This window comes from Corvus hawaiiensis, unplaced genomic scaffold (genome assembly GCF_020740725.1).
Source record: "Corvus hawaiiensis isolate bCorHaw1 unplaced genomic scaffold, bCorHaw1.pri.cur scaffold_287_ctg1, whole genome shotgun sequence".
Taxonomy (NCBI): Eukaryota; Metazoa; Chordata; class Aves; order Passeriformes; family Corvidae; genus Corvus; species Corvus hawaiiensis.
Window position 1 is genome coordinate 1 of NW_025963343.1, and position 27,877 is coordinate 27,877.

Consider the following 27,877-nt stretch of genomic DNA (forward strand, 5'->3'; position numbering starts at 1 on the left):
ATAACGGGGGGTTTATAGGGTCCGGGTGCTATGGGGGTGTGAGGGGCTATAACGGGGGGGTTTATAGGGTCCGGGAGTTATGGGGTGTGAGGGGCTATAACGGGGGGTTTATAGGGTCCGGGTGCTATGGGGTGTGAGGGGCTATAACGGGGGGCTATAGGGTCCGGGAGTTATGGGGTGTGAGGGGGCTATAACGGGGGGTTTATAGGGTCCGGGTGCTATGGGGTGTGAGGGGGCTATAACGGGGGGCTATAGGGTCCGGGAGTTATGGGGTGTGAGGGGCTATAACGGGGCCCTATAGGGTCCGGGTGCTATGGGGTGTGAGGGGCTATAACGGGGGGCTATAGGGTCCGGGAGTTATGGGGTGTGAGGGGCTATAACGGGGGGCTATAGGGTCCGGGAGTTATGGGGTGTGAGGGGCTATAACGGGGGGTTTATAGGGTCCGGGGGCGATGGGGTGTGAGGGGCTATAACGGGGGCTCACGGGGCCCTATGGGGTGTGAGGGGCTATAACGGGGGGTTTATAGGGTCCGGGGGCTATGGGGTGTGAGGGGCTATAACGGGGGGCTATAGGGTCCGGGAGTTATGGGGTGTGAGGGGCTATAACGGGGGGCTATAGGGTCCGGGAGTTATGGGGTGTGAGGGGCTATAACGGGGGGGTTTATAGGGTCCGGGTGCTATGGGGTGTGAGGGGCTATAACGGGGGGTTTATAGGGGTCCGGGTGCTATGGGGTGTGAGGGGCTATAACGGGGGGTTTATAGGGTCCGGGAGTTATGGGGTGTGAGGGGCTATAACGGGGGGTTTATAGGGTCCGGGAGTTATGGGGTGTGAGGGGCTATAACGGGGGGTTTATAGGGTCCGGGTGCTATGGGGTGTGAGGGGCTATAACGGGGGGTTTATAGGGTCCGGGTGCTATGGGGTGTGAGGGGCTATAACGGGGGGTTTATAGGGTCCGGGTGCTATGGGGTGTGAGGGGCTATAACGGGGGGTTTATAGGGTCCGGGGGCGATGGGGTGTGAGGGGCTATAACGGGGGCTCACGGGGCCCTATGGGGTGTGAGGGGCTATAACGGGGGCTCACGGGGCCCTACAGGCTCCGGGGGCTCTAACGGACCCTTACGGGCTCTACAGGGCTCCATTGGGGGGGGTTATGAGCCCGGCTCCCACTCCGGCCCCGTCCCCGTCCCGCCGCCTCCCGGTACCGCCCCCCGGCCCAACCCCCGCCCCCCCCGTTCCATCCCCGGGGCCTCTCCGCCCTCACCCGGCTCACGCCCCTCCCGCCGCCCGTTCCCGACCCCCCGGCGCCCCTCAGCCCTCCCCGCCGGTCTCCCCGGTCCCCCCGGCTGCCGCCGCCCTCACCAGACCGTGGCTCAGGCTCAGGGCCCGGCTCAGCACCCGTCCCGCCGCTCCCGGGGCCAACATGGCGGCCCCGCTCCCCTCACGGCGCTCGAGGACCCCGCGCTGCCCGCACGGCGCCTGCGCAGAGCCCACGCCGGGCTGCCCCTGCGAGCGCCTGCGCGGAACGCGCGCACCGGGACGGCCGGCGGCGCGTAAGGACCCCACCGGGGGCTGCCCGCGGCGCGCCTGCGCCCGGTTCCCGCCGGGAGTCGCCGTGGCGGAGACGGAGCGCTGAGAAACCTTGAACTTTATGAACTGAGAACCACAAATAGTGCAACGGAACGACAAAACAAGGCCAGGGAACCGGGAACTCCCGGTAAACGGAAGGGGCACCGCCGGTTCTCGGGCCCGGCGTGTGGTGTCCCGACAAGAGGCACAAGCGGAGATTTGTCGGTGCGGCCTCCCGGAGGTCTCCGGAGAAGGGGATTGCACGTGGTGGTGGTGACGACGGCGGCACCGGGAGCTGCTCCGTGTCACCGGGATCACCGGGAGCGGCTGACAGCCGGCTCACCCTCAAGGGTGGCACCGGGAGCAGCTCCCGGTCACCTGCACGGCGTCACCGCGGTCACCGGGAGCTTCTCGGGGTTCCCCGTGACGCTTGGCACCGGGAGCAGCTCCCGGTTACCGTGACGGTGGCACCGGGCACGGGCAGCTTCAGGTGACCGTGAGGGCGGCGTCACCGGGCACCGGAGCGGTGGCATCTGCGGGAGGGAACGGGGGACGGGTCAGGGAACGGTGCCAGCGGCTGTCACCGGGAACGGCGTCACCGGGAGATCCCGGGCTCATCACCGGGAACGGCGTCACCGGGAGCGGTGTCACCGGGAGATCCCGGGCTCACCGGGCAGGCTGAGGCGGGGCGGGGGTCCCGGGGGTGTCCCCGGGGGTGTCCCCGGGGCTCTGCGGGGTCCCGGGCTCCTGGATGGAGGCACAGCCGAGGTTCTCCTGACCGGGAAAAGCGGGATGAGCCCTCCCGGGGATACCGGGACAGCGAGGACATGGCACGGGAGGGTGGCACCGGGACACCGGGGATATCGGGACAGGGCCGGGAGGGTGGCACCGGGACACCAGGACAGGGCCGTGGCACGGGAGGGTGGCACTGGGGATACCGGGGCACCGGGACACCAGGACAGGGCCTGGGAGGGTGGCACCAGGACACCGGGACAGGACCATGGCACGGGAGGGTGGCACTGGGACACCGGGACACCGGGGCACAGCCCAGGAGGGTGGCACTGGGACACTGGGGACACCGGGACACTGGGGACACTGGGACAGGGCCTGGGAGGGTGGCACCGGGATACCGGGACAGGGCCCAGGAGAGTGGCACTGGGGACACTGGGGACACTGGGACAGGGCCACAGCCTGGGAGGGTGGCACTGGGGCACTGGGGACACTGGGACAGGGCCACGGCCTGGGAGGGTGGCACTGGGGCACTGGGGACACTGGGACAGGGCCTGGGAGGGTGGCACTGGGGCACTGGGGCACCAGGATGGGGGCATGGCACGGGAGGGTGGCACTGGGACTCTGGGGACACCGGGACAGGGCCATGGCAGGGGAGGGTGGCACTGGGACACTGGGACAGGGCACGGGAGGGTGGCACTGGGACACTGGGGACACCGGGACAGGGCCATGGCAGGGGAGGGTGGCATTGGGACACTGGGACAGGGCACGGGAGGGTGGCACCGGGGCACCGGGACAGGGCCTGAGAGGGTGGCACCGGGACTCTGGGGATACCGGAACAGGGCCGTGGCACGGGAGGGTGGCACTGGGACACTGGGGACACTGGGACAGGGCCTGGGAGGGTGGCACCGGGATATCGGGACAGGGCCCAGGAGGGTGGCACTGGGGACACTGGGGACACTGGGACAGGGCCACAGCCCAGGAGGGTGGCACTGGGACACTGGGGACACTGGGACAGGGCCACAGCCCAGGAGGGTGGCACTGGGACACTGGGGATACCGGAACAGGGCCATGGCACAGGAGGGTGGCACCGGGACACTGGGACAGGGCACGGGAGGGTGGCACCGGGGCACCGGGGCCGGGGAGCAGCTCACCGGGGGCTCCTCGGGGGGCCCGGGCACGGCGTAGCCCAAACGCACCAACTCTGCTCCAACGTCCAGGGTCTGCGGGGACACCGGGAATGGGGACACTGGGAATGGGGATACTGGGAATGGGGGATACTGGGAATGGGGATACTGGGAATGGAGGATACTGGGAATGGGGGGATACTGGGAATGGGGATACTGGGAATGGAGGATACTGGGAATGGACACCGGGAATGGGGGATACTGGGAATGGGGATACTGGGAATGGAGATACTGGGAATGGGGATACTGGGAATGGAGGATACTGGGAATGGACACCGGGAATGGGGGATACTGGGAATGGGGGATACTGGAATGGGAGATACTGGGAATGGAGGATACTGGGAATGGGAGATACTGGGAATGGGGATACTGGGAATAGGGATACTGGGAATGGGGGATACTGGGAATGGAGGATACTGGGAATGGGGACACTGGGAATGGGGACACCAGGAACGGGGGATACTGGGAATGGGGATACTGGGAATGGGAGATACTGGGAATGGGAGATACTGGGAATGGGGACACTGGGAATGGGAGATACTGGGAATGGGAGATACTGGGAATGGGGACACTGGAATGGGGGATACTGGGAATGGGGGATACTGGGAATGGGGATACTGGAATGGAGGATACTGGGAATGGGGACACTGGAATGGGAGATAACTGGGAATGGGGACACTGGGAATGGGGGATACTGGGAATGGGGGATACTGGGAATGGGGATACTGGGAATGGAGGATACTGGGAATGGGGACACCGGGAATGGGGACACTGGGAATGGGATACTGGAATGGGGACACTGGGAATGGGGGATACTGGGAATGGAGGATACTGGGAATGGACACCGGGAATGGGGGATACTGGAATGGGGATACTGGGAATGGGGGATACTGGGAATGGGGGACACCGGGAATGGGGATACTGGGAATGGGGATACTGGAATGGGGGATACTGGGAATGGGGGATACTGGGAATGGAGGATACTGGGAATGGGGATACTGGGAATAGGGATACTGGGAATGGGGGATACTGGGAATGGAGGATACTGGGAATGGGGACACTGGGAATGGGGACACCAGGAACGGGGGATACTGGAATGGGGATACTGGAATGGGAGATACTGGGAATGGGGACACTGGGAATGGGGGATACTGGGAATGGGGGATACTGGGAATGGGGATACTGGGAATGGAGGATACTGGGAATGGGGACACTGGGAATGGGAGATAACTGGGAATGGGACACTGGGAATGGGGGATACTGGGAATGGGGGATACTGGGAATGGGGATACTGGGAATGGAGGATACTGGGAATGGGGACACCGGGAATGGGGACACTGGAATGGGGATACTGGGAATGGGGACACTGGGAATGGGGGATACTGGGAATGGAGGATACTGGGAATGGACACCGGAATGGGGATACTGGGAATGGGGATACTGGAATGGGGGATACTGGAATGGGGGACACCGGGAATGGGGATACTGGGAATGGGGATACTGGAATGGGGATACTGGGAATGGGGACACTGGAATGGGGACACTGGGAATGGGGATACTGGGAACGGGGACACCGGGAACGGGGACACTGGGAATGGGGATACTGGGAATGGGAGATACTGGGAATGGGGGCACTGGGAATGGGGACACCGGGAATGGGGGATACTGGGAATGGGGACACTGGGAATGGGGACACCGGGAATGGGGACACCGGGAATGGGGGATACTGGGAATGGGGGACACCGGGAATGGGGGATACTGGAATGGGAGATACCGGGAATGGGGGATACTGGGAATGGGGGATACTGGGAATGGGGACACTGGGAATGGGGATACCGGGAATGGGGATACTGGGAATGGGAGATACTGGGAATGGGGGACACCGGGAATGGGGGATACTGGGAATGGGAGATACTGGGAATGGGGGATACTGGGAATGGACACCGGGAATGGGGGATACTGGGAATGGGGGATATTGCAAATGGGGACACCGGGAATGGGGGGCACTGGAGTGGGGGATGGGGACACCGGGGACACTGGGAATGGGGTCACTGGGAATGGGGGATACTGGGAATGGGGGCACTGGGAATGGGGACACCGGGAAGGGGAGATACTGGGAATGGGGATACTGGGAATGGGGACACCAGGAATGGGGGATACTGGGAATGGGGACACTGGGAATGGGGATACTGGGAATGGGGGATACTGGGGAATGGAATGGACCAGGATGGGATACTGGGAATGGAGGATACTGGGAATGGGGGACACCGGGAATGGAGACACCAGGGAATGGGGGATACTGGGAATGGAGGATACTGGGAATGGGGGACACCGGGAATGGAGACACCAGGAATGGGGGATACTGGGAATGGGGATACTGGGAATGGGACACTGGGAATGGGGACACCGGGAATGGAGACACCAGGAATGGGGGATACTGGGAATGGGGATACTGGGAATGGGACACTGGGAATGGGGACACCGGGAATGGAGACACCAGGAATGGGGGATACTGGGAATGGGGATACTGGGAATGGGGCCGGGGAACACCGGGAACGGGGCACCGGGGACCCACCTGCCCGTGGAGCTCGGTGAAGAGCCGGACACTGGGCCGGGGGCAGAGGCCGGACTGGGAGTAACTGGAGATGCGGGCGAGCAGCGGCGTCCAGCGGGCACAGTGCGTGAGGCGCTCAAAACGCCTCCAGAGCCGCCTCGTCCCACGCGCCGCTGCGGGACGGGGGCACCGGGGACTGGTGGCACCGGGGGCTGGTGGCACTGGGAGGTGGTGGCACTGGTGGCACTGGGAGGTGATGGCATCGGGGGCCAGTGGGGGCACCGGGGGTTGGTGGCACTGGGGGCACCAGGGGGTGGTGGCACTGGAAGGTGGTGGCACCAGGGGCCAGTGTGGCACTGGGGGCACCGGGGGACAGTGGCACCGGGGGATGGGGGCACCAGGGGGTGGTGGCACTGGGAGGTGGTGGCACCGGAGGGTGGCTGCACCGGGCGGTGGTGGCACCGGGGGCATTGGGAGGTGGCTGCACCAGCAGGCAGTGGCACTGGGAGGTGGCGGCACCAGGGGCTGGTGGTGGCACCGGGAGCACCGGGGGGTGGTGGCACCGGGCGGTGGTGGCACCGGGGGCACCGGGAGGCGGTGGCACTGGGAGGTGGCAGCACCGGGGGACAGTGGCACTGGGGGATGGGGGCACCAGGGGCTGGTGGTGGCACTGGGAGCACCGGGGGGTGGTGGCACCAGGGGCGGTGGCACTGGGAGGCACCGGGGGCCGGTGGCACTGGGAGGTGGTGGCACTGGTGGCACTGGGCTGGTGGCACTGGGGGTTGGTGGCACTGGGGGGTGGCTGCACCGGGGGCGGTGGCACTGGGCTGGTGGCACTGGGGGGTTGGTGGCAAGGGGGGGTGATGGCACCGGTGGCACCGGGGGTCGGTGGCACTGGGAGGTGGTGGCACCGGGGCCAGTGGCACTGGGCTGGTGGCACTGGGGGTTGGTGGCACTGGGGGGTGGCTGCACCGGGGGCCGGTGGCACTGGGCTGGTGGCACTGGCACGGGGGGTGATGGCACCGGTGGCACCGGGGGTTGGTGGCACTGGGAGGTGGCGGCACCGGGGCCCGGTGGCACTGGGCTGGTGGCGCTGGGGGCCGGTGGCACTGGGCTGGTGGCACTGGGGGTGATGGCACCGGTGGCACCGGGGGCCGGTGGCACTGGGCTGGTGGCACCGGTGGCACCGGGGCCGCGTCCCGGCCGTGCCCGCCGCGCTCACCGTTGGGGACGATCCCGGCCAGGCTGCACTCGATGGCCTGGAAGGGCAGGCTCAGGAAGTCGCTCCTGCAAGGACACGGGAGGGGCCGGTGGCCGGTGGCCGGGGCACGGCGGGGGCCGCCGGCCCGGGAGCTCGCCCCGTCCGTGGCCCACCTGAGGGCTCGCAGAGCTTCCGGCGGGGCCTCGCCGTTGTCGCCGAAGTCCACGTAGTAGAGGTCCAGGTGGCCGTTGGCCAGCGGGCCCAGCACGCGCGCCCGGTACCACTCGCCGTCGTCCAGGTACGGAGCGGCCACGATGTCCCCGGGATGGACGGACGGCGGAGGGAGCTGGGGACAGAGGGACGGTCAGGGGCGTGGGGGGGACAGAGGGGACAAGGGGACAGTCAGGGGGGTGGGGGGGACACGGGATGGGGACAAGGGGAGAGTCGGGGGGACGGGGGGGACAGTCAGGGGGATGGGGGGACACGGGATGGGGACAAGGGGACAGTCGGGGGGATGGGGGGACACGGGATGGGGACAAGGGGACAGTCGGGGGGATGGGGGGGACAGGGGGACAGAGGGGACACGGGATGGGGACACAGGGACAGTCAGGGGGCATGGGGGGACACAGGGACAGAGGGGACACAGGGACAAGGCGACAGTCAGGGGGGACAGGGGACACAGGGGACAGTGCTGGGACAGAGGGGGGACACGGGATGGGGATATGGGGACAGTCAGGGGGGACAGGGGATGGGGGACACACTGAGGGATATGGGGGGGACACTGAGGGGACCCAGAGGGGACTGAGGGGACACAGAGGTGACACTGAGGGGACACAGAGAACACTGGGACAGTCAGGGGGGATGGGGGGACACGGGGACAGAGGGGACACGGGATGGGGACACAGAGGGGACACTGAGGGGACTGAGGGGACACTGAGGGGACACTGAAGGGACAGAGGTGACGCTGAGGGGACAGAGGGGACACGGGGACAGTCAGGGGACGGGGGACACGGGGACAGAGGGGACACGGGATGGGGACACAGTGAGGGGACTGAGGGGACACAGAGGTGACACTGAGGTGACCCAGAGGGGACAGAGGGGACACAGAGGACACGGGGACAGTCAGGGGGGATGGGGGGACACAGGGACAGAGGGGACACGGGATGGGGACACTGAGGGGACACTGAGAGGACACTGAGGGGACACAGAGGGGACAGAGGGGACCCAGAGGGGACTGAGGGGGACACTGAGAGGACACAGAGGTGACACTGAGGGGGCACAGAGGTGACACTAAGGGGACACTGAGAGGACACTGAGGGGACACAGAGGGGACACAGAGGGGACAGAGGGGACACAGAGGGGACTGAGGGGACACAGAGGGGACACTGAGGGGACACTGAGGAGACAGAGGGGACCCAGAGAGGACAGAGGTGACACTGAGGGGACACTGAGGGGACAGAGAGGACCCAGAGGTGACACTGAGGTGCCCCAGAGGGGACTCACGGCGGGGCTGCTCTGGTAGAAGTGGCCCATCTCGGCCGTGAGCTTGTCGAGCTGCAGGCTGCGGCTGCCCAGGATCTGGATCCAGAAGTGCCCGGGGCTCTCGGCGGCCGACACGTAAACGTCCAGGTGCTCGTCCGCAGAGAAGCTGAAATCCGGGCTGGGCACTGCGGGAATGCCGTCAAATCCCCCCAAAATGTGGCTGGGAGAGGCGTGGGATGGAGGGAAACCCCAAAATCCTTCTGGGAGAGGCATGGGAGAAAGGAAAACCCCCAAATCCTCCCTAAAATCCACCCCAAAATCCTGCTGGGAGAGGCATGGGAGAGAGGGAAACCCCCAAATCCTCCCCAAATCCTCCCCAAATCCCGCTGGGAGAGGCACAGGATGGAGGGAATCCCACAAAATCCCCCCCCAAAATCTCTCCAGGAGAGGCACAGGATAGAAAGAACCCCCAAAATCCCTCTGGGAAAGGCACAGGAGAGAAGGGACCCCCCAAAATCCCTCCAGGAGAGGCACAGGAGAGAAGGAAACACCCCAAAATCCCTCCGGGAAAGGCACAGGATGGAAAGAAACCCCAAAATCCCCCCCAAATCCTCCCCAAAATCCCTCTGGGAAAGGCACTGGATGGATAGAAAGAACCCCCCAAATCCCTCCGGGAGAGGCACAGGATGGAGAGAAACCCCAAAATCTCCCCCAAATCCTCCCCAAAATCCCTCCGGGAGAGGCACAGGATGGAAAGAACCCCCCAAAATCCCTCCAGGAGAGGCACAGGATGGAGAGAAACCCCAAAATCCCTCTGGGAAAGGCACGGGATGGAAAGAACCCCCCAAAATCCCTCCGGGAGAGGCAGAGGATGGAAAGAACCCCCCAAAATCCCTCCGGGAAAAGCACAGGATAGAAAGAACCCCCAAAATCCCTCCGGGAAAGGCACGGGAAGCACCGTGCGATGCAAAGCACCCCTCCGCACCTCCCGCAGATCCCGGGAAACCCATCCCGCCCTCAATTCCCACCGGGAACGCCACCAACACCGCCCTCACCCTCAAACTTAGGCACGGGCAGCTCCCGGGACTCCTCATTCCCGGTGTCCAGCTCTTCATTCCCGGTGTCCAGTTCCTCATTCCCGGTGCTCAGCTCCTCATTCCCGGTGCTCAGCTCATTCCCGGTGTCCAGCTCCTCATTCCCGGTGCTCACCTCCTCATTCCCGGTGTCCAGCTCCTCATTCCCGGTGCTCAGCTCCACATTCCCGGTCTCCACCTCCTCATTCCCGGTGCTCACCTCCTCATTCCCGGTCTCCTCCCTCCCCAGCGGTGCTGGCAAGCCGGCCTCACTCCCCGGCCTCACCTCCGGTGCCCACTCCACATCCCAGAGCTCCTCCCAACCCTCGGCGCTGCCGTGGCCGGCAAGGGGCAGCGGCGGCTCCGGAGGCTCTCGGCGGCTGCCCAGGGGTTGCTTCCGCGGGCACCGAGCGGCCGCCGCCCGGGCCAGCTCCCGGCGGAACGCTTTGTCCTCCGACAGCTTCTCCAGGATCAGCTTCTGGCAACCACGAGGAGGAGGAGGAGGAGGAGGAGGATGAGGGTGCGAAGCATCCCCTAGGGAAGCCGCGCTCCTCCTCCCTCTCACCTTGGCCGTCTCCACCTCTTTGCGCGTCCCCAGCAGGCGGATGACGCGCAGCGGGGCCAGCCCGGCCTCGGGCTCGTGGCCACCGCACTCCACGCGTGCCCCCGAGCTCCGGCAGATGGCCCGCACCGTCTCGCCGCCGCGGCCTGCCCGGGGATATCGGGGATGGTTGGGGATAGTTGGGAATAGTCGGGAATAGTCGGGGGGGTTGGGAGAAGGTGGGGTGGGATTTGGGGGGGGGGGGAAAGCCCCCCTGGGATTGGGGGGGGGGAAAGGAATTCCCCGAGGAATAGGGAGAAAAGGGTGGGAAAAGCGCTGGGGGTTGGGGGGGGAAAGGGTGGAAGGGCCCCCCCAGAATTTGGGAGAAAAGGGGTGGGAAAAGCGCTGGGATTTGGGGAAAAGGGGTGGGAAAAGCGCTGGGATTTGGGGGGAATAGGGTGGGAAAAACCCCCAGAATTTGGGGGAAAGGGGTGGAAGGGCTCCTCAGAATTTGGGGGAAAAGGGGTGGGAAAAGCGCTGGGATTTGGGGAAAAGGGGTGGGAAAAGCGCTGGGATTTGGGGGGAATAGGGTGGGAAAAACCCCCAGAATTTGGGGGAAAGGGGTGGAAGGGCTCCTCAGAATTTGGGGGGAAAGGGGTGGGAAAAGCGCTGGGATTTGCAGGAAAGGGGGTGGGAAAAGCGCTGGGATTTGGGGGGAAAGGGGTGGGAAAAGCGCTGGGATTTGGGGGGAAAGGGGTGGGAAAAACCCCCAGAATTTGGGAGAAAAGCGGTGGGAAAGGCTCTGGAATTTGGGGGGGAAAAGGGTGGAAGGGCCCTCCAGAATTTGAGGGAAAAGGGGTGGGAAAAGCGCTGGGATTTGGGGGAAAAAGGGTGGGAAAAGCCCTGGGATTTGGGGGAAAAAGGGTGGAAGGGCCCTCCAGAATTTGAGGGGAAAGGGGTGGGAAAACCTCTGGGATTTTGGGGGGGGGGGGGAAGGGGTGGAAGGGCCCCCCAGAATTTGGGAGAAAAGGGGTGGGAAAAGCGCTGGGATTTGGGGGGAATAGGGTGGGAAAAACCCCCAGAATTTGGGGGAAAGGGGTGGAAGGGCTCCTCAGAATTTGGGGGAAAAGGGGTGGGAAAAGCGCTGGGATTTGGGGGGAAAAGGGTGGAAGGGCCCCCCAGAATTTGGGGGGAAAGGGGTGGGAAAAGCGCTGGGATTTGCAGGAAAGGGGGTGGGAAAAGCGCTGGGATTTGGGGGGAAAGGGGGTGGGAAAAACCCCCAGAATTTGGGAGAAAAGCGGTGGGAAAGGCTCTGGAATTTGGGGGGGAAAAGGGTGGAAGGGCCCTCCAGAATTTGAGGGAAAAGGGGTGGGAAAAGCGCTGGGATTTGGGGGGAATAGGGTGGGAAAAACCCCCAGAATTTGGGGGGAAAGGGGTGGGAAAAGCCCCCAGAATTTGGGGGAAAGGGGTGGAAGGGCTCCTCAGAATTTGGGGAAAAGGGGTGGAAAAAGCTCTGGAATTTGGGGGGAAAGGGGTGGGAAAAACCCCCAGAATTTGGGGAAAAGGGGTGGAAGGGCTCCTCAGAATTTGGGGGAAAAGGGGTGGGAAAAGCGCTGGGATTTGGGGGGAAAGGGGTGGAAGGACCCCCTAGAATTTGGGAAAAGGGGGTGGAAAAAGCTCTGGAATTTGGGGGGAAAGGGGTGGGAAAAACCTCTGGGATTTGGGGGAAAAAGGGTGGAAGGGCCCCCCAGAATTTGGGGGGAAAGGGGTGGGAAAACCTCTGGGATTTTGGGGGGGGGGGGGAAGGGGTGGAAGGGCCCCCCAGAATTTGGGGGGAAAGGGGTGGAAAAAGCGCTGGGATTTGGGGGAAAGGGGTGGGAAAAACCCCCAGAATTTGGGGGAAAGGGGTGGAAGGGCTCCTCAGAATTTGGGGGAAAAGGGGTGGGAAAAGCGCTGGGATTTGGGGGGAAAGGGGTGGGAAAAACCCCCAGAATTTGGGGGAAAAGGGGTGGGAAAAGCGCTGGGATTTGGGGGGAAAGGGGTGGAAGGACCCCCTAGAATTTGGGAGAAAAGGGGTGGGAAAAGCTCTGGAATTTGGGGGAAAGGGGTGGGAAAAACCTCTGGGATTTGGGGGAAAAAGGGTGGAAGGGCCCTCCAGAATTTGGGGGGAAAGGGGTGGGAAAAGCGCTGGGATTTGCAGGAAAGGGGGTGGGAAAAGCGCTGGGATTTGGGGGGAAAGGGGTGGGAAAAACGCTGGGATTTGGGGGAAAAGGGGTGGAAAAAGCCCCAGAATTTGGGGGAAAAGGGGTGGAAAAAGCCCCCAGAATTTGGGGGAAAGGGGTGGAAGGGCTCCTCAGAATTTGGGGGAAAAGGGGTGGAAAAAGCTCTGGAATTTGGGGGGAAAGGGGTGGGAAAAACCCCCAGAATTTGGGAGAAAAGGGGTGGGAAAGGCTCTGGGATTTGCAGGAAAGGGGGTGGGAAAAGCCCTGGGATTTGGGGTTCCCCTCAGGATTTGGGGTTCCCTTCGGGTTTCCTAGGGGGTACAGAAGCTCCCCCCGCTTTTTGGGGTCCCCCCCGGTTTTTTGGGGTTCCCCCCCGTTTTTTGGGGTGCCCGTACCGATGATCCTGCCCACGGCAGGGTTGGGCACGCGCAGCTGCTCTGCACCCTGGGATTTGGGGTCCCTGCCAGTTTTTGGGGCTCCCCCCGTTTTTTGGGGCTCCCCCCCGTTTTTGGGGTTCCCCCCCGTTTTTTGGGGTGCCCGTACCGATGATCCTGCCCACGGCACGCTGGGGCACGCGCAGCTGCTCTGCACCCTGGGATTTGGGGTTCCCCTTGGGATTTGGGGTTCCCCGCGTTTTTTGGGGCTCCCCCCCATTTTTTGGGGTTCCCCCCCGTTTTTTGGGGTGCCCGTACCGATGATCCTGCCCACGGCACGCTGGGGCACGCGCAGCTGCTCTGCACCCTGGGATTTGGGGTTCCCCTTGGGATTTGGGGTTCCCCGCGTTTTTTGGGGCTCCCCCCCATTTTTTTGGGGTTCCCCCCCGTTTTTTGGGGTGCCCGTACCGATGATCCTGCCCACGGCAGGGTTGGGCACCGCGCAGCTGCTCTGCACCCTGGGATTTGGGGTTCCCCTTGGGATTTGGGGTTCCCCGCGTTTTTTGGGGTCCCCCCCGTTTTTTGGGGTTCCCCCCCGTTTTTTGGGGTGCCCGTACCGATGATCCTGCCCACGGCACGCTGGGGCACGCGCAGCTGCTCGGCCACGGGCGCGCTGTCGGCCACGATGCGCAGCACGGCCGCCTTGGCCCGGCACACCTGGCCCGGCGAGCCCGAGATCTGCACCAGCGACTGCCCCCCTTCCTCCTCCTCCTCCTCTTCCTCCACGTCGATCTGAGCGCCCGTCTCCTGCCTCAGCTGGGGGGGGGAAAGGGCGATTCCAGCATTCCCAGTGCTCCCAGTGCTCCCAGTTCCCGGTGTCGGGCTGTGCCCACCTGGTTGATGGTGGCTCCTCGGCGGCCGATCAGGGATTTCAGCGCCGTGCGGGGAACCCTCACCCCGATTTCCAGCCCCTCGTCGGCCACGAAGGTCACCTGAGCCTCTGAGGGGAGCAAGGGGGCGGGGATGGGTCCCCCAAAAGCTCCCCCAGGGGTCACGGAGGGGTTGGGACCTTCCCCACCCCCCCATCAAAGCAGGGTTACAAACAGGACACGGGGAATTCCCGGGGGGAAAATGAGCCCCAGAGCACCCCCAAGTTCTCAAAGGGTCCCCAAAGGGTCCCCAAAGGGTCACAGAGGGACAGGGAGCTCCCTGAGGGGGTCACAAGGGAATTCCCGGGGGGAAAATGAGCCCCAGAGCACCCCCAAGTTCTCAAAGGGTCCCCAAAGGGTCCCCAAAGGGTCCCCAGGAGGTCCCCAAAGGGTCCCCAAAGGGTCCCAGAGGGACAGAGATCTTCCTGAGGGGATCACAAGGGAATTCCCAGAGGGAAAAGTGACCCCCAAAGGGCCCCCAAATTCTCTGGGGGTCCCCAAAGGGTCCCCAAAGGGTCACAGAGGGACAGGGAGCTCCCCGAGGGGGTCACAAGGGGGAAAAGTGACCCCCAGAGCACCCCCAAATTCTCAAAGGGTCCCCAAAGGGTCCCCAGGAGGGTTCCCAAAGGGTCACAGAGGGACAGGGAGCTCCCTGAGGGGGTCACAAGGAATTCCCGGGGGGAAAATGAGCCCCAGAGCACCCCCAAATTCTCTGGGGGTCCCCAAAGGGTCCCAGAGGGACAAGGATCTTCCTGAGGGGGTCAAAAGGGAATTCCCTGGGGGAAAAGTGACCCCAGAGCACCCCCAAGTTCTCAAAGGGTCCCCAAAGGGTCCCCAGGGTGTCCCCAAAGGGTCACAGAGGGACAGGGAGCTCCCTGAGGGGGTCACGAGGGGAAAAGTGACCCCCACAACCCCCCCAAATTCTCTGGGTGCCCCCAACGGGTCCCCAAAGGGTCACAGAGGGACAGGGAGCTCCCCGAGGGGGTCACAAGGGAATTCCCTGGGGGAAAAGTGACTCCAACAGCTTCCCCCTCCTCATGGATGGTCCCCAAAGGGTCCCCAAAAGTCCCAAAGGTGCCCCCAAAGGGTCCCAAGGTGTCCCCGGTGTGTCCCCAGGGTGACCCCAAAGGATCCGCAAGGTGTCCCCAAAGTGTCCCCAGGGTGTCCCCAAGGTGTCCCCAAAGGTGTCCCCAGAGTGACCCAGGGGTGTCCCCAAGTTGTCCCCAGGGTGTCCCCAGGGTGTCCCCGGGGTGCCCCCAACGGGTGTCCCCAGGATGTCCCCAAAGGGGTCCCCAAAAGGGGTCCCCAAAGCTGTCCCCAAAGGGTGTCCCCAAGTTGTCCCCAGGGTGTCCCCAAAGGTCCGCAGAGTGTCCCCGGGGTGTCCCCAAAGCTGTCCCCAAAGTGTCCCCAAGTTGTCCCCAGGGCATCCCCAAAGGGTGTCCCCAAGGGGTCCCCAGGGTGTCCCCAGGGTGCCCCCAGGGTGTCCCCAGGGTGTCCCCAAAGCTGTCCCCAAAGGGCTCCCCAAAGGTCCCCAGAGTGTCCCCAGGGTGTCCCCAAAGGGGTCCCCAAGGTGCCCCCAGAGTGTCCCCAAGTTGTCCCCAAAGCTGTCCCCAAAGGGGTCCCCAAAGGGTGTCCCCAGGGTGTCCCCGGGGTGTCCCCAAAGGGTGTCCCCAGGGCGTCCCCAAAGGGTGTCCCCAAGGTGTCCCCAGGGTGTCCCCAGGGTGTCCCGAGGCTGTCCCCAAAGCTGTCCCCAAACAGTGCCCCCAAGGTGCCCCCAGGGTGTCCCCAAGTTGTCCCCAGGGTGTCCCCGGGGTGTCCCCAAAGGGTGTCCCCAGGGCGTCCCCAAAGGGTGTCCCCAGGGTGTCCCCGGGGTGTCCCCAAAGGTCCCCAGGGTATCCCCGGGGTGTCCCCAAAGGGGTCCCCAAAGGTCCCCAGAGTGTCCCCGGGGTGTCCCCAAAGCTGTCCCCAAAGGGTGTCCCCAAAGTGTCCCCAAGTTGTCCCCAGGGCATCCCCAAAGGGTGTCCCCAAGGGGTCCCCAGGGTGTCCCCAGGGTGTCCCCAAAGCTGTCCCCAAAGGGGTCCCCAAAGGTCCCCAGAGTGTCCCCAGGGTGTCCCCAAGGTGCCCCCAGGGTGTCCCCAAAGGTCCCCAGAGTGTCCCCAGGGTGTCCCCAAAGCTGTCCCCAAAGGTCCCCAGAGTGTCCCCAGGGTGTCCCCAGGGTGTCCCCAGGGTGTCCCCAAGTTGTCCCCAAAGGGGTCCCCAAAGGTCCCCAGAGTGTCCCCCGCGGTGTCCCCAAAGCTGTCCCAGGGTGTCCCCAGGGTGCCCTCAGGGTGTCCCCAAGTTGTCCCCGGGGTGTCCCCAGGGTGTCCCCAAAGCTGTCTCCAAAGGGTGTCCCCAGGGTGTTCCCGGGGTGTCCCCAAAGGTCCCCAGGGTGTCCCCAAGGGGTCCCCAAAGGTCCCAGGGTGTCCCCGGGGTGTCCCCAAAGCTGTCCCCAAAGGGGTCCCCAAAGGTCCCCAGGGTGTCCCCGGGGTGCCCCAGCGGGACCCTCCCCACCGGGAATTCCCACCGGGAAAAGCGACTCCCACAGCCCCTCCCTCCTCACGGAGGGGTCTCCCGGGAGGGTCTCCCGGGGGTCCGGCCCCGGTGCGGGCCCCGCACCCACCTCTGCTCTCCCGGTAGCGCCGGTACAGGATGTACAGCACGGTGGCCGCGGCCGGGACGCCCAAGAGCAAGGCGGTTTTCTGCAGGCTGCTCAGGCTGTGCACGGAGCCGCGTCCCGCCATGGCCGGCTGCGGGTTACCGGCGGAGATTACCGGCGGGTTACCGGGGCCACACCGGACGGTCACCGGCACCTCCCGGAGCGGCCCGGCCGCTCTGCGACCTCCAGCCCGGGGCACCCCCCGCCGCTCCCGCTCGGCTCCCCCCGCCCGTACCCTCACGGAGGGCTCGGCTCCGCGCCCGCCGGTGCAGGCCCCGGGCCCGGTGCAGCGGCAGCTGAGCATCCGCAGCCACCCCCGCCACGCCCCTCGGGTGATTTCGCTGTACCTGCAGGTACCGGGGCTGCCCCCCGGCCCCGGAACCGGCCTGGGTTCGGTTCGGTTCGGTCCCGAAAGGTCCCGGTTCGGGCCCGGCCCCGGTTCGGGCCCGGCGCGGCCCCGGTGCCGCCACCGCCTCCCGCGCGCCGCCGCTGGCCACGCCCCCTCCGGTCTTCACCAATCACAGCGCGGCTCCTCCCCTCCCAACCAATCAAAGCGCAGCCTCGCGCCGGTTCTGTCCAATCACCGCCCTCAGAGCAGCGGCCAATCCCCGCCGGGCCTCCCACAGGAGGGGCGGGAAATAACGGGAATAAAGCAGCCAATCATCGGCGAGCAGCGGAGGAGCAAACCAATCAGAGAGCGGAAAGCCGGTTGGGGCCCGCCTCCACGTTTGAGTGACAGGCACGAGAACCTATAGCGGCTCGGAGCGCTGGGCGGGGCGGGGCTTTAGCGTCGCTCCCGGTGTCCCCGCGTGTCCCCCGTGACGCAGCCCACGGACACGCGGTCCCCAAAATCGCCTTTATTCCGCTCAAACGCCCCGCGGCCACTCCGCCACTGACCCCCCGGCACCCCGTGGGGGGGGCCGTGGCCGTGGGACAGCCCGGGCAGCGCCCACGGGTGACAGGGACAATGGGCACCCACAGGTGACAGGGCACCCACGGGGGACAGAGCTTCGCCGGGTGACCCGGTGGGTACCGGATTCCCGGAAGGTGCCGCATTCCCGGCAGGTGCCTCGGTGGGAGTAGCCCCAGGTGTCGCCAGGTACAGGGGCGGTCCCGGTGGTCCCGGTGGTCCGGTGGTCCCGGCGGTCCCGGGGTCGCGCTCAGCGGGGTCAGGGTTGGTCCCGGTGATCCCGGTGGTCCCGGCGGTCCCGGGATCGCGCTCAGCAGGTTCAGGGCTGGTCCCGGTGGTCCCGGTGGTCCCGGCGGTCCCGGGGTCGGGCTCAGCGGGATCAGGGCTGGTCCCGGCGGTCCCGGTGATCCCGCTGGTCCCGCTGGTCCCGGCGGTCCCGGGGTCGGGCTCATCGGGATCAGGGCTGGTCCCGGTGATCCCGGCGATCCCAGGGTCGCGCTCAGCGGGATCAGGGCTGGTCCCGGCGGTCCCGGTGATCCCGGTGATCCCGGCGGTCCCGAGGTCGCGCTCAGCGGGTCCCCGCGGGGGGATCGGCGGGGTCGGGGGCGAAGAGCTCCCGGTAGAGCGGGGGGAAGGCGGCCGAGATTCCGCCGGGGTGGAGGCGGCGGAAAGCCTGGACCTGCTCCAGGTGCTGCGAGCAGAGAGCGCGGAGCCGGCCCGGGGTGGGCAGCTGGGGGGGACACGCGTGGGGACACGGCTGTCACCCCCCGGGCACGGGCGGGGACACGGCTGTCACCCACGGGGACACGGCTGTCACCCCCCGGGACACGCGGGGACACGGCTGTCACCCACGGCGACACGGCTGTCACCCCCCGGGACACGCGGGGACACGGCTGTCACCCACGGGGACACAGCTGTCACCCACGGGGACACGGCCGTCACCCACTGGGACACGCGGGGACACAGCTGTCACCCCCCGGACACGAGCGGGGGCACGGCTGTCACCCACGGGGACACGGCCGTCACCCACTGGGACACGCGGGGACACGGCAGTCACCCACGGGGACACGCGGGGACACGGCAGTCACCCACGGGGACACGGCTGTCACCCACGGGGACACGCGGGGACACGGCTGTCACCCCCCAGACACGACTGTCACCCACGGGGACACGGCTGTCACCCACGGGGACACGCGCGGGGAGGGGGACACGCGTGGCACACCCAAGCCAGCGTCACCCCCTGCCCACGGACCCCCACCCTGTCCCCCTCAATGTCCCACACCCCCCACGCTGCCCCCCTCGCGCCCTTCCCCCTTTGCTCCCGCAGCCCCACGCGTGTCCCCGCGGTGTCCCCGCGGTGTCCCCACCCTGGCCAGGAGCCCCTCGCGGCGGGTCCGGTGCAGCAGGAGCCGGAAAGCGACGTCCAAATGTCCCTGGAGCCGGGCCACCCGCGGGCGGTCCTGCAGGCACGGGCGGCCTGGGGACACGGACACGGGTGTGGGGACACGGACATGGACACGGACACGGGACAGGGACACGGGTGTGGGGACACGGACACGGACACGGACACGGACACGGACACGGGTGTGGGGACACGGACATGGACACGGACACGGGACACGGACACGGGTGTGGGGACACGGACACGGACACGGACACGGACACGGGTGTGGGGACAGGGACACGGACACGGACACGGGTATGGGGACAGGGACACGGACAGGGACACGGACACGGGTGTGGGGACAGGGACACGGGTGTGGGGACAGGGACAGGGACAGGGACAGGGACACGGGTGTGGGGACACGGACACGGACACGGGACAGGGTTGGGGACAGGGACACGGGTGTGGGGACACGGACATGGACACGGACACGGACACGGGTGTGGGGACACGGACACGGGTGTGGGGACATGGACACGGACAGGGACACGGGACAGGGACACGGGACAGGGACACGGACACGGGTGTGGGACGCGGACATGGACAGGGACACGGGTATGGGGACAGGGACACGGGTGTGGGGACATGGACACGGGTGTGGGGACATGGACACGGACAGGGACACGGACACGGGTGTGGGGACAGGGACACGGACACGGACACGGACACGGACACGGGTGTGGGGACAGGGACACGGACAGGGACACGGGTATGGGGACAGGGACACGGACAGGGACACGGACACGGGTGTGGGGACAGGGACACGGGTGTGGGGACAGGGACACGGGACAGGGACAGGGTTGGGGACAGGGACAGGGCTGGGGACAGGAACTATCTGGGACAGAGAGCGGGACAAGCGACAGGGTGGGGACACCTTGGGGACACCTTGGGGACAGCGTGGGGGATACTTCGGGGACAGTCTGGGGGACACCTTGGGGACACGCCCCCCTCCTTTCCCCCCCCCTTCCATCCCGCTTTAGGACAAACCCCGCGGATTTGGGACAAACCCTCCCTGGGGAGCCGGGCTGGGGACACGGGGTGGGACAGGGGGGCGGGGACGCTGAGGGGACCCCGAGGGGACACGGAGGGGACACGGAGGGGACACGGAGGGGACATGGAGGGGACACGGCGGGGACACGGGGGGGACACGGGGTGGGACAGAGGGGCGGGGACGCTGAGGGGACACGGAGGAGACCCCGAGGGGACACGGCGGGGACACCGAGGGGACGCTGAGAGGACCCCGAGGGGACACGGAGGGGACACGGCGGGGACCCCGAGGGGACACGGCGGGGACGCGGAGGGGACACGGAGGGGACATGGAGGGGACATCGAGGGGACCCCGAAGGGACACGGCGGGGACACGGAGGGGACACAGATGGGACACGGCGGGGACCCCGAGGGGACACGGCGGGGACACAGGGTGGGACAGAGGGGCGGAGACGCTGAGAGGACCCCGAGGGGACACGGAGGGGACACGGCGGGGACACCGAGGGGACACGGGGTGGGACAGGGGGGCGGGGACGCTGAGAGGACCCCGAGGGGACACGGCGGGGACACGGAGGGGACATGGTGGGGACACGGGGGGACACGGGGGGACACCGAGGGGACCCCGAGGGGACACGGAGGGGACGCTGAGAGGACACCGAGGGGACCCCGAGGGGACACGGCGGGGACACGGGGTGGGACAGAGGGGCGGAGACGCTGAGAGGACCCCGAGGGGACCCCGAGGGGACACGGAGGGGACCCCGAGGGGACACGGAGGGGACACGGAGGGGTCGCTGACCGGCGTTGACGAGCACCAGGGCGCTGAGCAGCGCCAGCTCGCTCTCGGAGCAGCGCAGCGCGCTCAGGCTCTGCGCCAGGTCGAAGATGGACGCGACGAGCTCGGGGCACCCTGGGGACAGCCCCGTGTCACCGCCTGTCCCCGCGGCTGTCCCCACCCGCCCCCCCACGCGTGTCCCTCCTCCGGTGTCGCCGGCCTCACCCAGCGAGCGGAAGAGCTCGGGCCCCGCGAGTTTGCCCTCGAAGAGGACGGAGCGGGTGGCGGCGTCGAAGGTGCGACACATCCGGACCAGGACAACCTCCATGGCACCTGTGTCACCCCCGGGGTGGTGACAGCGCTGCTGGCACCGGGGACACCGCCACCGGCCCGAGGGGATGGGCCGGGGACCCCGCCGTGGTGGCCCGGGGTGGTGTCAACTCGCCAGGGAGGATGGAGGGGACTTTAGGGGTTGTCACCTCCCCGTGGGACCACGGGATTGTCACCTCGCCAGGGAGGATGGAGGGGACTTTGGGGGTTGTCACCTCCCCCAGGACGGTGGGATTGTCACCTCGCCAGGGAGGATGGAGGGGACTTTGGGCGTTGTCACCTCCCCGTGGGATCCCTGGGACTGTCACAAGGGGACAGGGTGGCCCCAGAGCTGGCGGCAAGGAGACGGGGTAGCCCTGGGGCAGGCGACAAGGGGACAGGGTGTCCCTGGGGTGGGGACAAGGGGACAGGGTGCCCTAGGACTGGGGACAAGGGGCCAGGGTGTCCCTGGGGTGGTGACAAGGGGACAGGGTGCCCTAGAGCTGGGGACAAGGGGCCAGGGTGTCCCTGGGGTGGGGACAAGGGGACAGGGTGGCCCCAGAGCTGGCGGCAAGGAGACGGGGTAGCCCTGGGGCTGGGGACAAGGGGACAGGGTGCCCTGGGCTGGGGACAATGTCACAAGGGGACAGGGTGTCCCTGGGACTGGAGACAAGGGGACAGGGTGCCCTAGAGCTGGGGACAAGGGGATGGGATGGCCACAGGTCCGGGGAGAAGGCAACGAGCTGTCCCCAGGGCGGTGACAAAGGGCCGGGGTGTCCCTGGGGTGGTGACAGGGGACAGGGTGCCCTAGAGCTGGGGACAAGGGGACAGGGTGTCCCTGGGGTGGTGACAAGGGGACAGGGTGTCCCTGGGACTCGGGACAAGGGGCCAGGGTGTCCCTGGGACTGGGGACAAGGGGATGGGATGGCCACAGGTCCGGGGAGAAGGCAACGAGCTGTCCCCAGGGCGGTGACAAAGGGCCGGGGTGTCCCTGGGGTGGTGACAAAGGGGCCGGGGTGTCCCTGGGGTGGTGACAGGGGACAGGGTGCCCTAGAGCTGGGGACAAGGGGACGAGGTGTCCCTGGGACCGGGGACAAGGGGACAGGGTGCCCTGGAGCTGGGGACAAGGGGACAGGGTGCTCTAGGGCTGGGGACAAGGGGCCAGGGTGTCCCTGGGGTGAGGACAAGGGGACAGGGTGCCCTAGAGCTGGGGACAAGGGGACAAGGTGTCCCTGGGACTCGGGACAAGGGGACAGGGTGCCCTAGGGCTGGGGACAAGGGGCCAGGGTGTCCTTGGGGTGGTGACAAGGGGACGGGGTGTCCCTGGGACTCGGGACAAGGGGATGGGATGGCCACAGGTCCGGGGAGAAGGCAATGAGCTGTCCCCAGGGCGGTGACAAAGGGCCGGGGTGTCCCTGGGGTGGTGACAAAGGGGCCGGGGTGTCCCTGGGGTGGTGACAATGACACGGGGACGCGGTGGCCGCGTACCCGCCTTGAGCAGGACGATCTGGTCGTGCTGGCTGAGCTCCAGGAAGCCGCGCAGGCGCTTGGCGAACTCCACCACGCGCTCGATGGCCTCGGTGACACGGCGGGCGCAGCGCTGCCACATCTCCGCCGTGGGCTACGGGAGCGGCCGTCACCCCCTGGCACCCTTGGGGACAGCCGTGTCCCCTGCCCGGCCCTCACCTGGCTCTGGTAGGCGCAGATCTCCTCGCGGGTGAAGCTGTCCCAGCGGCGGCCCTGCAGCTCCTCGGCGCGGGGGGTGGCAGGTGGCACGGTGGGACAGGAGGACGCTCTGGGTCAGGAGCTCTGGGGACACACAGAGGTGGCACGGTGGGACAGGAGGACGCTCTGGGTCAGGAGCTCTGGGGACACACAGAGGTGGCACGGTGGGACAGGAGGACACTCTGGGCACAGATGTGGCACGGTGGGACAGGAGGACACTGGGGACACAGAGGTGGCACGGTGGGACAGGAGGACACTCTGGGTCAGGAGCTCTGGGGACACACAGATGTGGCACGGTGGGACAGGAGGGGACAGTGGGTGAGGAGCTCTGGGGACACACAGATGTGGCACGGTGGGACAGGAGGACACTGGGGACACACAGAGGTGGCACGGTGGGACAGGAGGACGCTCTGGGTCAGGAGCTCTGGGGACACACAGAGGTGGCACGGTGGGACAGGAGGACACTCTGGGCACAGATGTGGCACGGTGGGACAGGAGGACACTGGGGACACAGAGGTGGCACGGTGGGACAGGAGGACACTCTGGGTCAGGAGCTCTGGGGACACACAGAGGTGGCACGGTGGGACATGAGGACACTCTGGGGACACACAGAGGTGGCACGGTGGGACAGGAGGGGACAGTGGGTGAGGAGCTCTGGGGACACAGAGGTGGCACGGTGGGACAGGAGGACACTCTGGGGACACAGAGGTGGCACGGTGGGACAGGAGGGGACAGTGGGGACACACAGAGGTGGCATGGTGGGACTTGAGGACACTCTGGGGACACAGAGGTGGCACGGTGGGACAGGACACTGGGGACACACAGAGGTGGCACGGTGGGACAGGAGGGGACAGTGGGTGAGGAGCTCTGGGGACACACAGATGTGGCACGGTGGGACAGGAGGACACTGGGGACACACAGAGGTGGCACGGTGGGACAGGAGGACACTCTGGGTCAGGAGCTCTGGGGACACACAGAGGTGGCACGGTGGGACAGGAGGGGACAGTGGGTGAGGAGCTCTGGGGACACACAGAGGTAGCACGGTGGGGCAGGAGGACACTCTGGGGACACACAGAGGTGGCACGGTGGGACACGAGGACACTCTGGGGACAGAGGTGGCACGGTGGGACAGGAGGACGCTCTGGGTCAGGAGCTCTGGGGACACACAGATGTGGCACGGTGGGACAGGAGGACACTCTGGGCACAGATGTGGCACGGTGGGACAGGAGGACACTGGGGACACACAGAGGTGGCACGGTGGGACAGGAGGACACTCTGGGTCAGGAGCTCTGGGGACACACAGAAGTGGCACGGTGGGACAGGAGGACACTGGGGACAGAGGTGGCACGGTGGGACAGGAGGACACTGGGGACACACAGAGGTGGCACGGTAGGATACGAGGACACTCTGGGGACACACAGAGGTGGCACAGTGGGACACGAGGACACTCTGGGGCCACCAGCCTGGAGCATCCGTGGGTGGGAGAGGCGGGTGTCACCACCCACAGGTGACAGAGCCAGGTGCCACCACCATCGGTGACAGAGCCAGGTGCCACCACCACGGAGCACCCACAGGTGACATCCGGAGCTGCCACCACCCACACCTGCCAGCGCCCTGTCCCGCCGCGCCCCGCCCCCGCAGGTGACACCGCCGGCCCCTCGGGTGACACTGCCAGCCCCGGGGGTGACACCGCCGGCCCCGCGGGTGACACCGCCGGCCCCGGGGGTGCCAGTCGCCCGCGGCCACTGCGCACTCACCGATCTCCAGGCCCGCCGGTGACTCCGGGACGCCGCCGGTACCGGGATGAGGGGACGGCGCTGTCGCCGCCCTGTCCCCGTCCTGTCCCCGCTTTGTCGCCTCCTCCGCGGGCCACGCCCCGCTGGGACGCGCCGCGGGGACACCGGGGGACATCGGGGGACAGCGCCCGGCCGGGGAGGGCTCCGGTGGCCCCTGAGCCGCCCGTTCCCGTTCGCGCTGCTCGCGGTTTTCCCATTCTTCCCGTTTTTCCCGTTTTTCCCAGTTTTCCCGTGGTTCCTGCTGTTCCCGCCGCTCCGGCTCTTCCCGATTTTCCCCATTTTCCCCATTTTTCCTTCCCAGCTGTTCCAGCACCTCGGCCTGGAGCCGGTCCCGCTGCTTCTTGGACATGCGGCCGAACTTGACGGCTGCGGAGACAGAGGGGACAGCGGGGGACGCGGCGCTGTCACCGAGCCGCGACACTGCCCGGCTGGCCACAGGTGTCGCCAGGGTGGCCACAGGTGTCGCCGGGCAGGGCACAGATGTCCCCAGGGGCACAGGGCGATGTCCCCATGGGTACAGCTGTCCCCAGGCTCGGTCCTTGGTGTCCCCATGGGTACAGCTGTCCCCAGGGGCACGGCCCGCTGTCCCCAGGCTCGGTGCCCGCTGTCCCCAGGCTCAGCCCCCGCTGTCCCCAAGCTCAGTCCCGGGTGTCCCCATGGGTACAGCTGTCCCCGGGTGCACAGGGCGATGTCCCCATGGGTACAGATGTCCCCAGGGGCACAGGGCAGTGTCCCCACGGGTACAGCTGTCGCCAGGCTCAGTCCCGGGTGTCCCCATGGGTACAGATGTCCCCAGGGGCACAGCCCGGTGTCCCCCGGCTCGGTCCCCGGTGTCCCCAGGCTCAGTCCCCGGTGTCCCCAGGCTCGGTGCCCGCTGTCCCCATGGGTACAGCTGTCCCCAGGCTCGGTGCCCGCTGTCCCCAGGCTCGGTGCCCGGTGTCCCCAGGCTCGGTGCCCGCTGTCCCCATGGGTACAGCTGTCCCCAGGGGCACAGGGTGGTGTCCCCAGGAGCAGAGAGCAGTGTCCCCATAGGTACAGCTGTCCCCAGGCTCGGTGCCCGCTGTCCCCCGGCTCGGTGCCCGCTGTCCCTATGGGTACAGCTGTCCCCAGGCTCGGTGCCCGCTGTCCCCCGGCTCGGTGCCCGCTGTCCCTATGGGTACAGCTGTCCCCAGGCTCGGTGCCCGCTGTCCCCCGGCTCGGTGCCCGCTGTCGCACGCACCGTCGCGGGACATGCCGAGGCGCAGGCACTTCTGCAGGCGGCAGTGCTGGCAGCGGGTGCGGGTGGCGCGGTCGATGTCGCAGCGCTGCCCGCGGCTGCACGCCAGGCTCGGCCCGCGCCGCTCGCTGCGCCGGAAAAAGCCCTGCGGGTGCCACCGTGTCACCCGTGTGCCACCGCTCTGGCACCCGTGTGGCACCGTCCTGGCACCCGTGTGGCACCGTCCTGGCACCCGTGTGGCACCGTGTCACCCGTGTGCCACCGCCCTGGCACCCGCGGCACCTCACGGTACCCCCGAGGTCGCACCGTGTGCCCAGATCCCCGTGTCCCCCGTTTCCGCCCTTGTCCCCATGTCCTCCCAATGTCCCCCCATGTCCCCAATGTCCCCGTGTCCCCCGTGTCCCCCCAATGTCCCCAATGTCCCCCCCATGTCCCCCCATGTCCCCAATGTCCCCAATGTCCCCCCCATGTCCCCAATGTCCCCGTGTCCCCCGTGTCCCCCCAATGTCCCCAATGACCCCCCTTATCCTCATGTCCCCAATGTCCCCAATGTCCCCCCAATGTCCCCCCCATGTCCCCAATGTCCCCGTGTCCCCCGTGTCCCCCCAATGTCCCCCTGTCCCCCAATGTCCCAATGTCCCCATGTCCCCAATGTCCCCCCAATGTCTCCCCAATGTCCCCCGTGTCCCCTTGTCCCCAATGTCCCCATGTCCCCCAATGTCCCAATGTCCCCATGTCCCCAATGTCCCCCCAATGTCTCCCCAATGTCCCCCGTGTCCCCTTGTCCCCAATGTCCCCCTGTCCCCCAATGTCCCCCCAATGTCCCCCCAATGTCCCCCCAATGTCCCCCCCAATGTCCCCCCCGTCACCTTGCAGCCCTCGCAGGTGATGACCCCGTAGTGGATCCCGGAGGATTTGTCCCCGCAGATCTTGCAGGGAATCACCTCGATGTGGGCTGGGGGGACACGGGGACGCTGGCACGGGACACCTGGCACGGGGTCCCTGTCCCCGGGCACCCGTGGGACCCACGGGACACCTGGCACGGGGTCCCTGTCCCCGGGCACCCGTGGGACCCGCGGTGCCACCACCCGTGTCCTCCCGTGCTCTGCCCTGCTTCAGATGTCACCCACGGGCTCGTGTGTCCCCTGTGGGACCGGGTGCCACCCGTGGGACCGGGTGCCACCTGTGGGCTCACGTGTCACCCGTGGGACCGGGCGCCACCCGTGCCTTTCTGTGTCACCCACGGGCTCGTGTGTCCCCTGTGGGACCGGGTGCCACCCGTGCCCTCCCGTGTCACCACACGGTCCCACGTGGCCGCTGTGCCGTGTCCCCTCCGCATTGACGTCACCGTGGGTGCACACATCCCCCCGTGGCACCGGTGCCACCTGCGTGCCACCCACGGTGTCCCCTCCGCTCCCGGTGGCCCCTTTGGTCACAGGTGTCCCCAGTGGGCTCCGGTGCCACCCTTGGGCTGGGGTGTCCCCCCGGTGTCCCCTGAGCCCCCGCAGTGCCCCCGGTGCCCCCACAGTGTCCCCGGTGCCCCCTTGAGCCCCTGCGGTGTCCCCAAAGTCCCCGGTGCCCCCAGTGCCCCGATGTCCCTGAGCTCCCACAGTGTCCCCAAAGTCCCCGGTGCCCCCGCTGTCCCCTGAGCCCCCCGCAGTGTCCCCGGTGCCCCCGGTGCCCCCACAGTGTCCCCAAAGTCCCCCCCGGTGCCCCCACAGTGTCCTCGCTGTCCCTGGTGCCCCCTGAGCCCCCGCAGTGTCCCCGGTGCCCCCACAGTGTCCCCAAAGTCCCCCCGGTGCCCCCACAGTGTCCCCAAAGTCCCCTGAGCCCCCGCCAGTGTCCCCCAAGTCCCCAGTGCCCCCGGTGTCCCCAAAGTCCCCCCGGTGCCCCCGCAGTGTCCCCGGTGTCCCCACAGTGCCCCCAGTGCCCCCGCAGTGTCCCCGGGTGCCCCCAGTGCCCCCACAGTGTCCCCTGAGCCCCCGCAGTGTCCCCCAAGTCCCCGGTGCCCCCTGAGCCCCCCGCAGTGCCCGCGGTGCCCCCGGTGCCCCCCTCACCCTGCGCCGGCGGCTGCCGGAGCCACAAAGCCACAACTGGGACACGGCCCCGCGGCAGGAAACGCGCGGGGCCCGGCCCCAGTACGGCCCCAGTACAGCCCCAGTGCG

At 66.9% G+C, this 27,877-nt stretch overlaps 2 protein-coding genes and 1 long non-coding RNA gene across 3 annotated transcripts; all 3 read right to left on the minus strand.

The window, feature by feature from the left end:
* Positions 1–1,628: 1,628 nt before the first annotated feature.
* TDRKH (tudor and KH domain containing) lies at positions 1,629–16,986 on the minus strand. Its single transcript, XM_048293328.1, is given in 14 exon segments — positions 1,629–2,099; positions 2,237–2,340; positions 3,450–3,518; positions 6,058–6,180; positions 6,182–6,210; positions 7,259–7,323; positions 7,411–7,583; positions 8,741–8,904; positions 9,775–10,270; positions 10,358–10,500; positions 13,547–13,745; positions 13,823–13,929; positions 16,518–16,644; positions 16,901–16,986. Coding segments are annotated over 13 exon segments (1,818 nt in total). The 5' UTR covers positions 16,639–16,644; positions 16,901–16,986; the 3' UTR covers positions 1,629–2,074.
* LOC125320912 lies at positions 9,037–9,654 on the minus strand. Its single transcript, XR_007201346.1, has 3 exons — positions 9,643–9,654; positions 9,377–9,572; positions 9,037–9,157 (listed from the first exon to the last, which is right to left on the minus strand). It is a non-coding gene; the product is annotated as an uncharacterized LOC125320912 (long non-coding RNA).
* Positions 16,987–17,932: 946 nt separating the features above from the next.
* Positions 17,933–27,051, minus strand: LOC125320910 (nuclear receptor ROR-gamma-like). Its single transcript, XM_048293327.1, has 10 exons — positions 26,991–27,051; positions 26,582–26,667; positions 25,716–25,857; positions 24,458–24,862; positions 22,651–22,784; positions 22,464–22,596; positions 20,892–20,999; positions 20,691–20,801; positions 18,831–18,940; positions 17,933–18,193 (listed from the first exon to the last, which is right to left on the minus strand). The coding sequence occupies exons 1-10, from the start codon at positions 27,049–27,051 to the stop codon at positions 18,032–18,034; spliced, it is 1,452 nt and encodes a 483-aa protein (XP_048149284.1). The 3' UTR covers positions 17,933–18,031.
* Between the last annotated feature and the right edge of the window lie 826 nt (positions 27,052–27,877).

Bases quoted from the DNA above. Each gene is read 5' to 3' on its own strand.
- LOC125320910 (XM_048293327.1), bottom strand. From the start codon at position 27,051: ATGCGGAGGGGACACGGCACAGCGGCCACGTGGGACCGTGTGGTGACA. The intron at 25,858-26,581 runs GTGACGGGGGGG...TGGCACCCGCAG, and splicing joins TCACCTGCGAGGGCTGCAAG to GGCTTTTTCCGGCGCAGCGA. The intron at 22,597-22,650 runs GCAGGGGACACG...CCGCTCCCGTAG, and splicing joins CAGAGCCAGGTGAGGGCCGG to CCCACGGCGGAGATGTGGCA.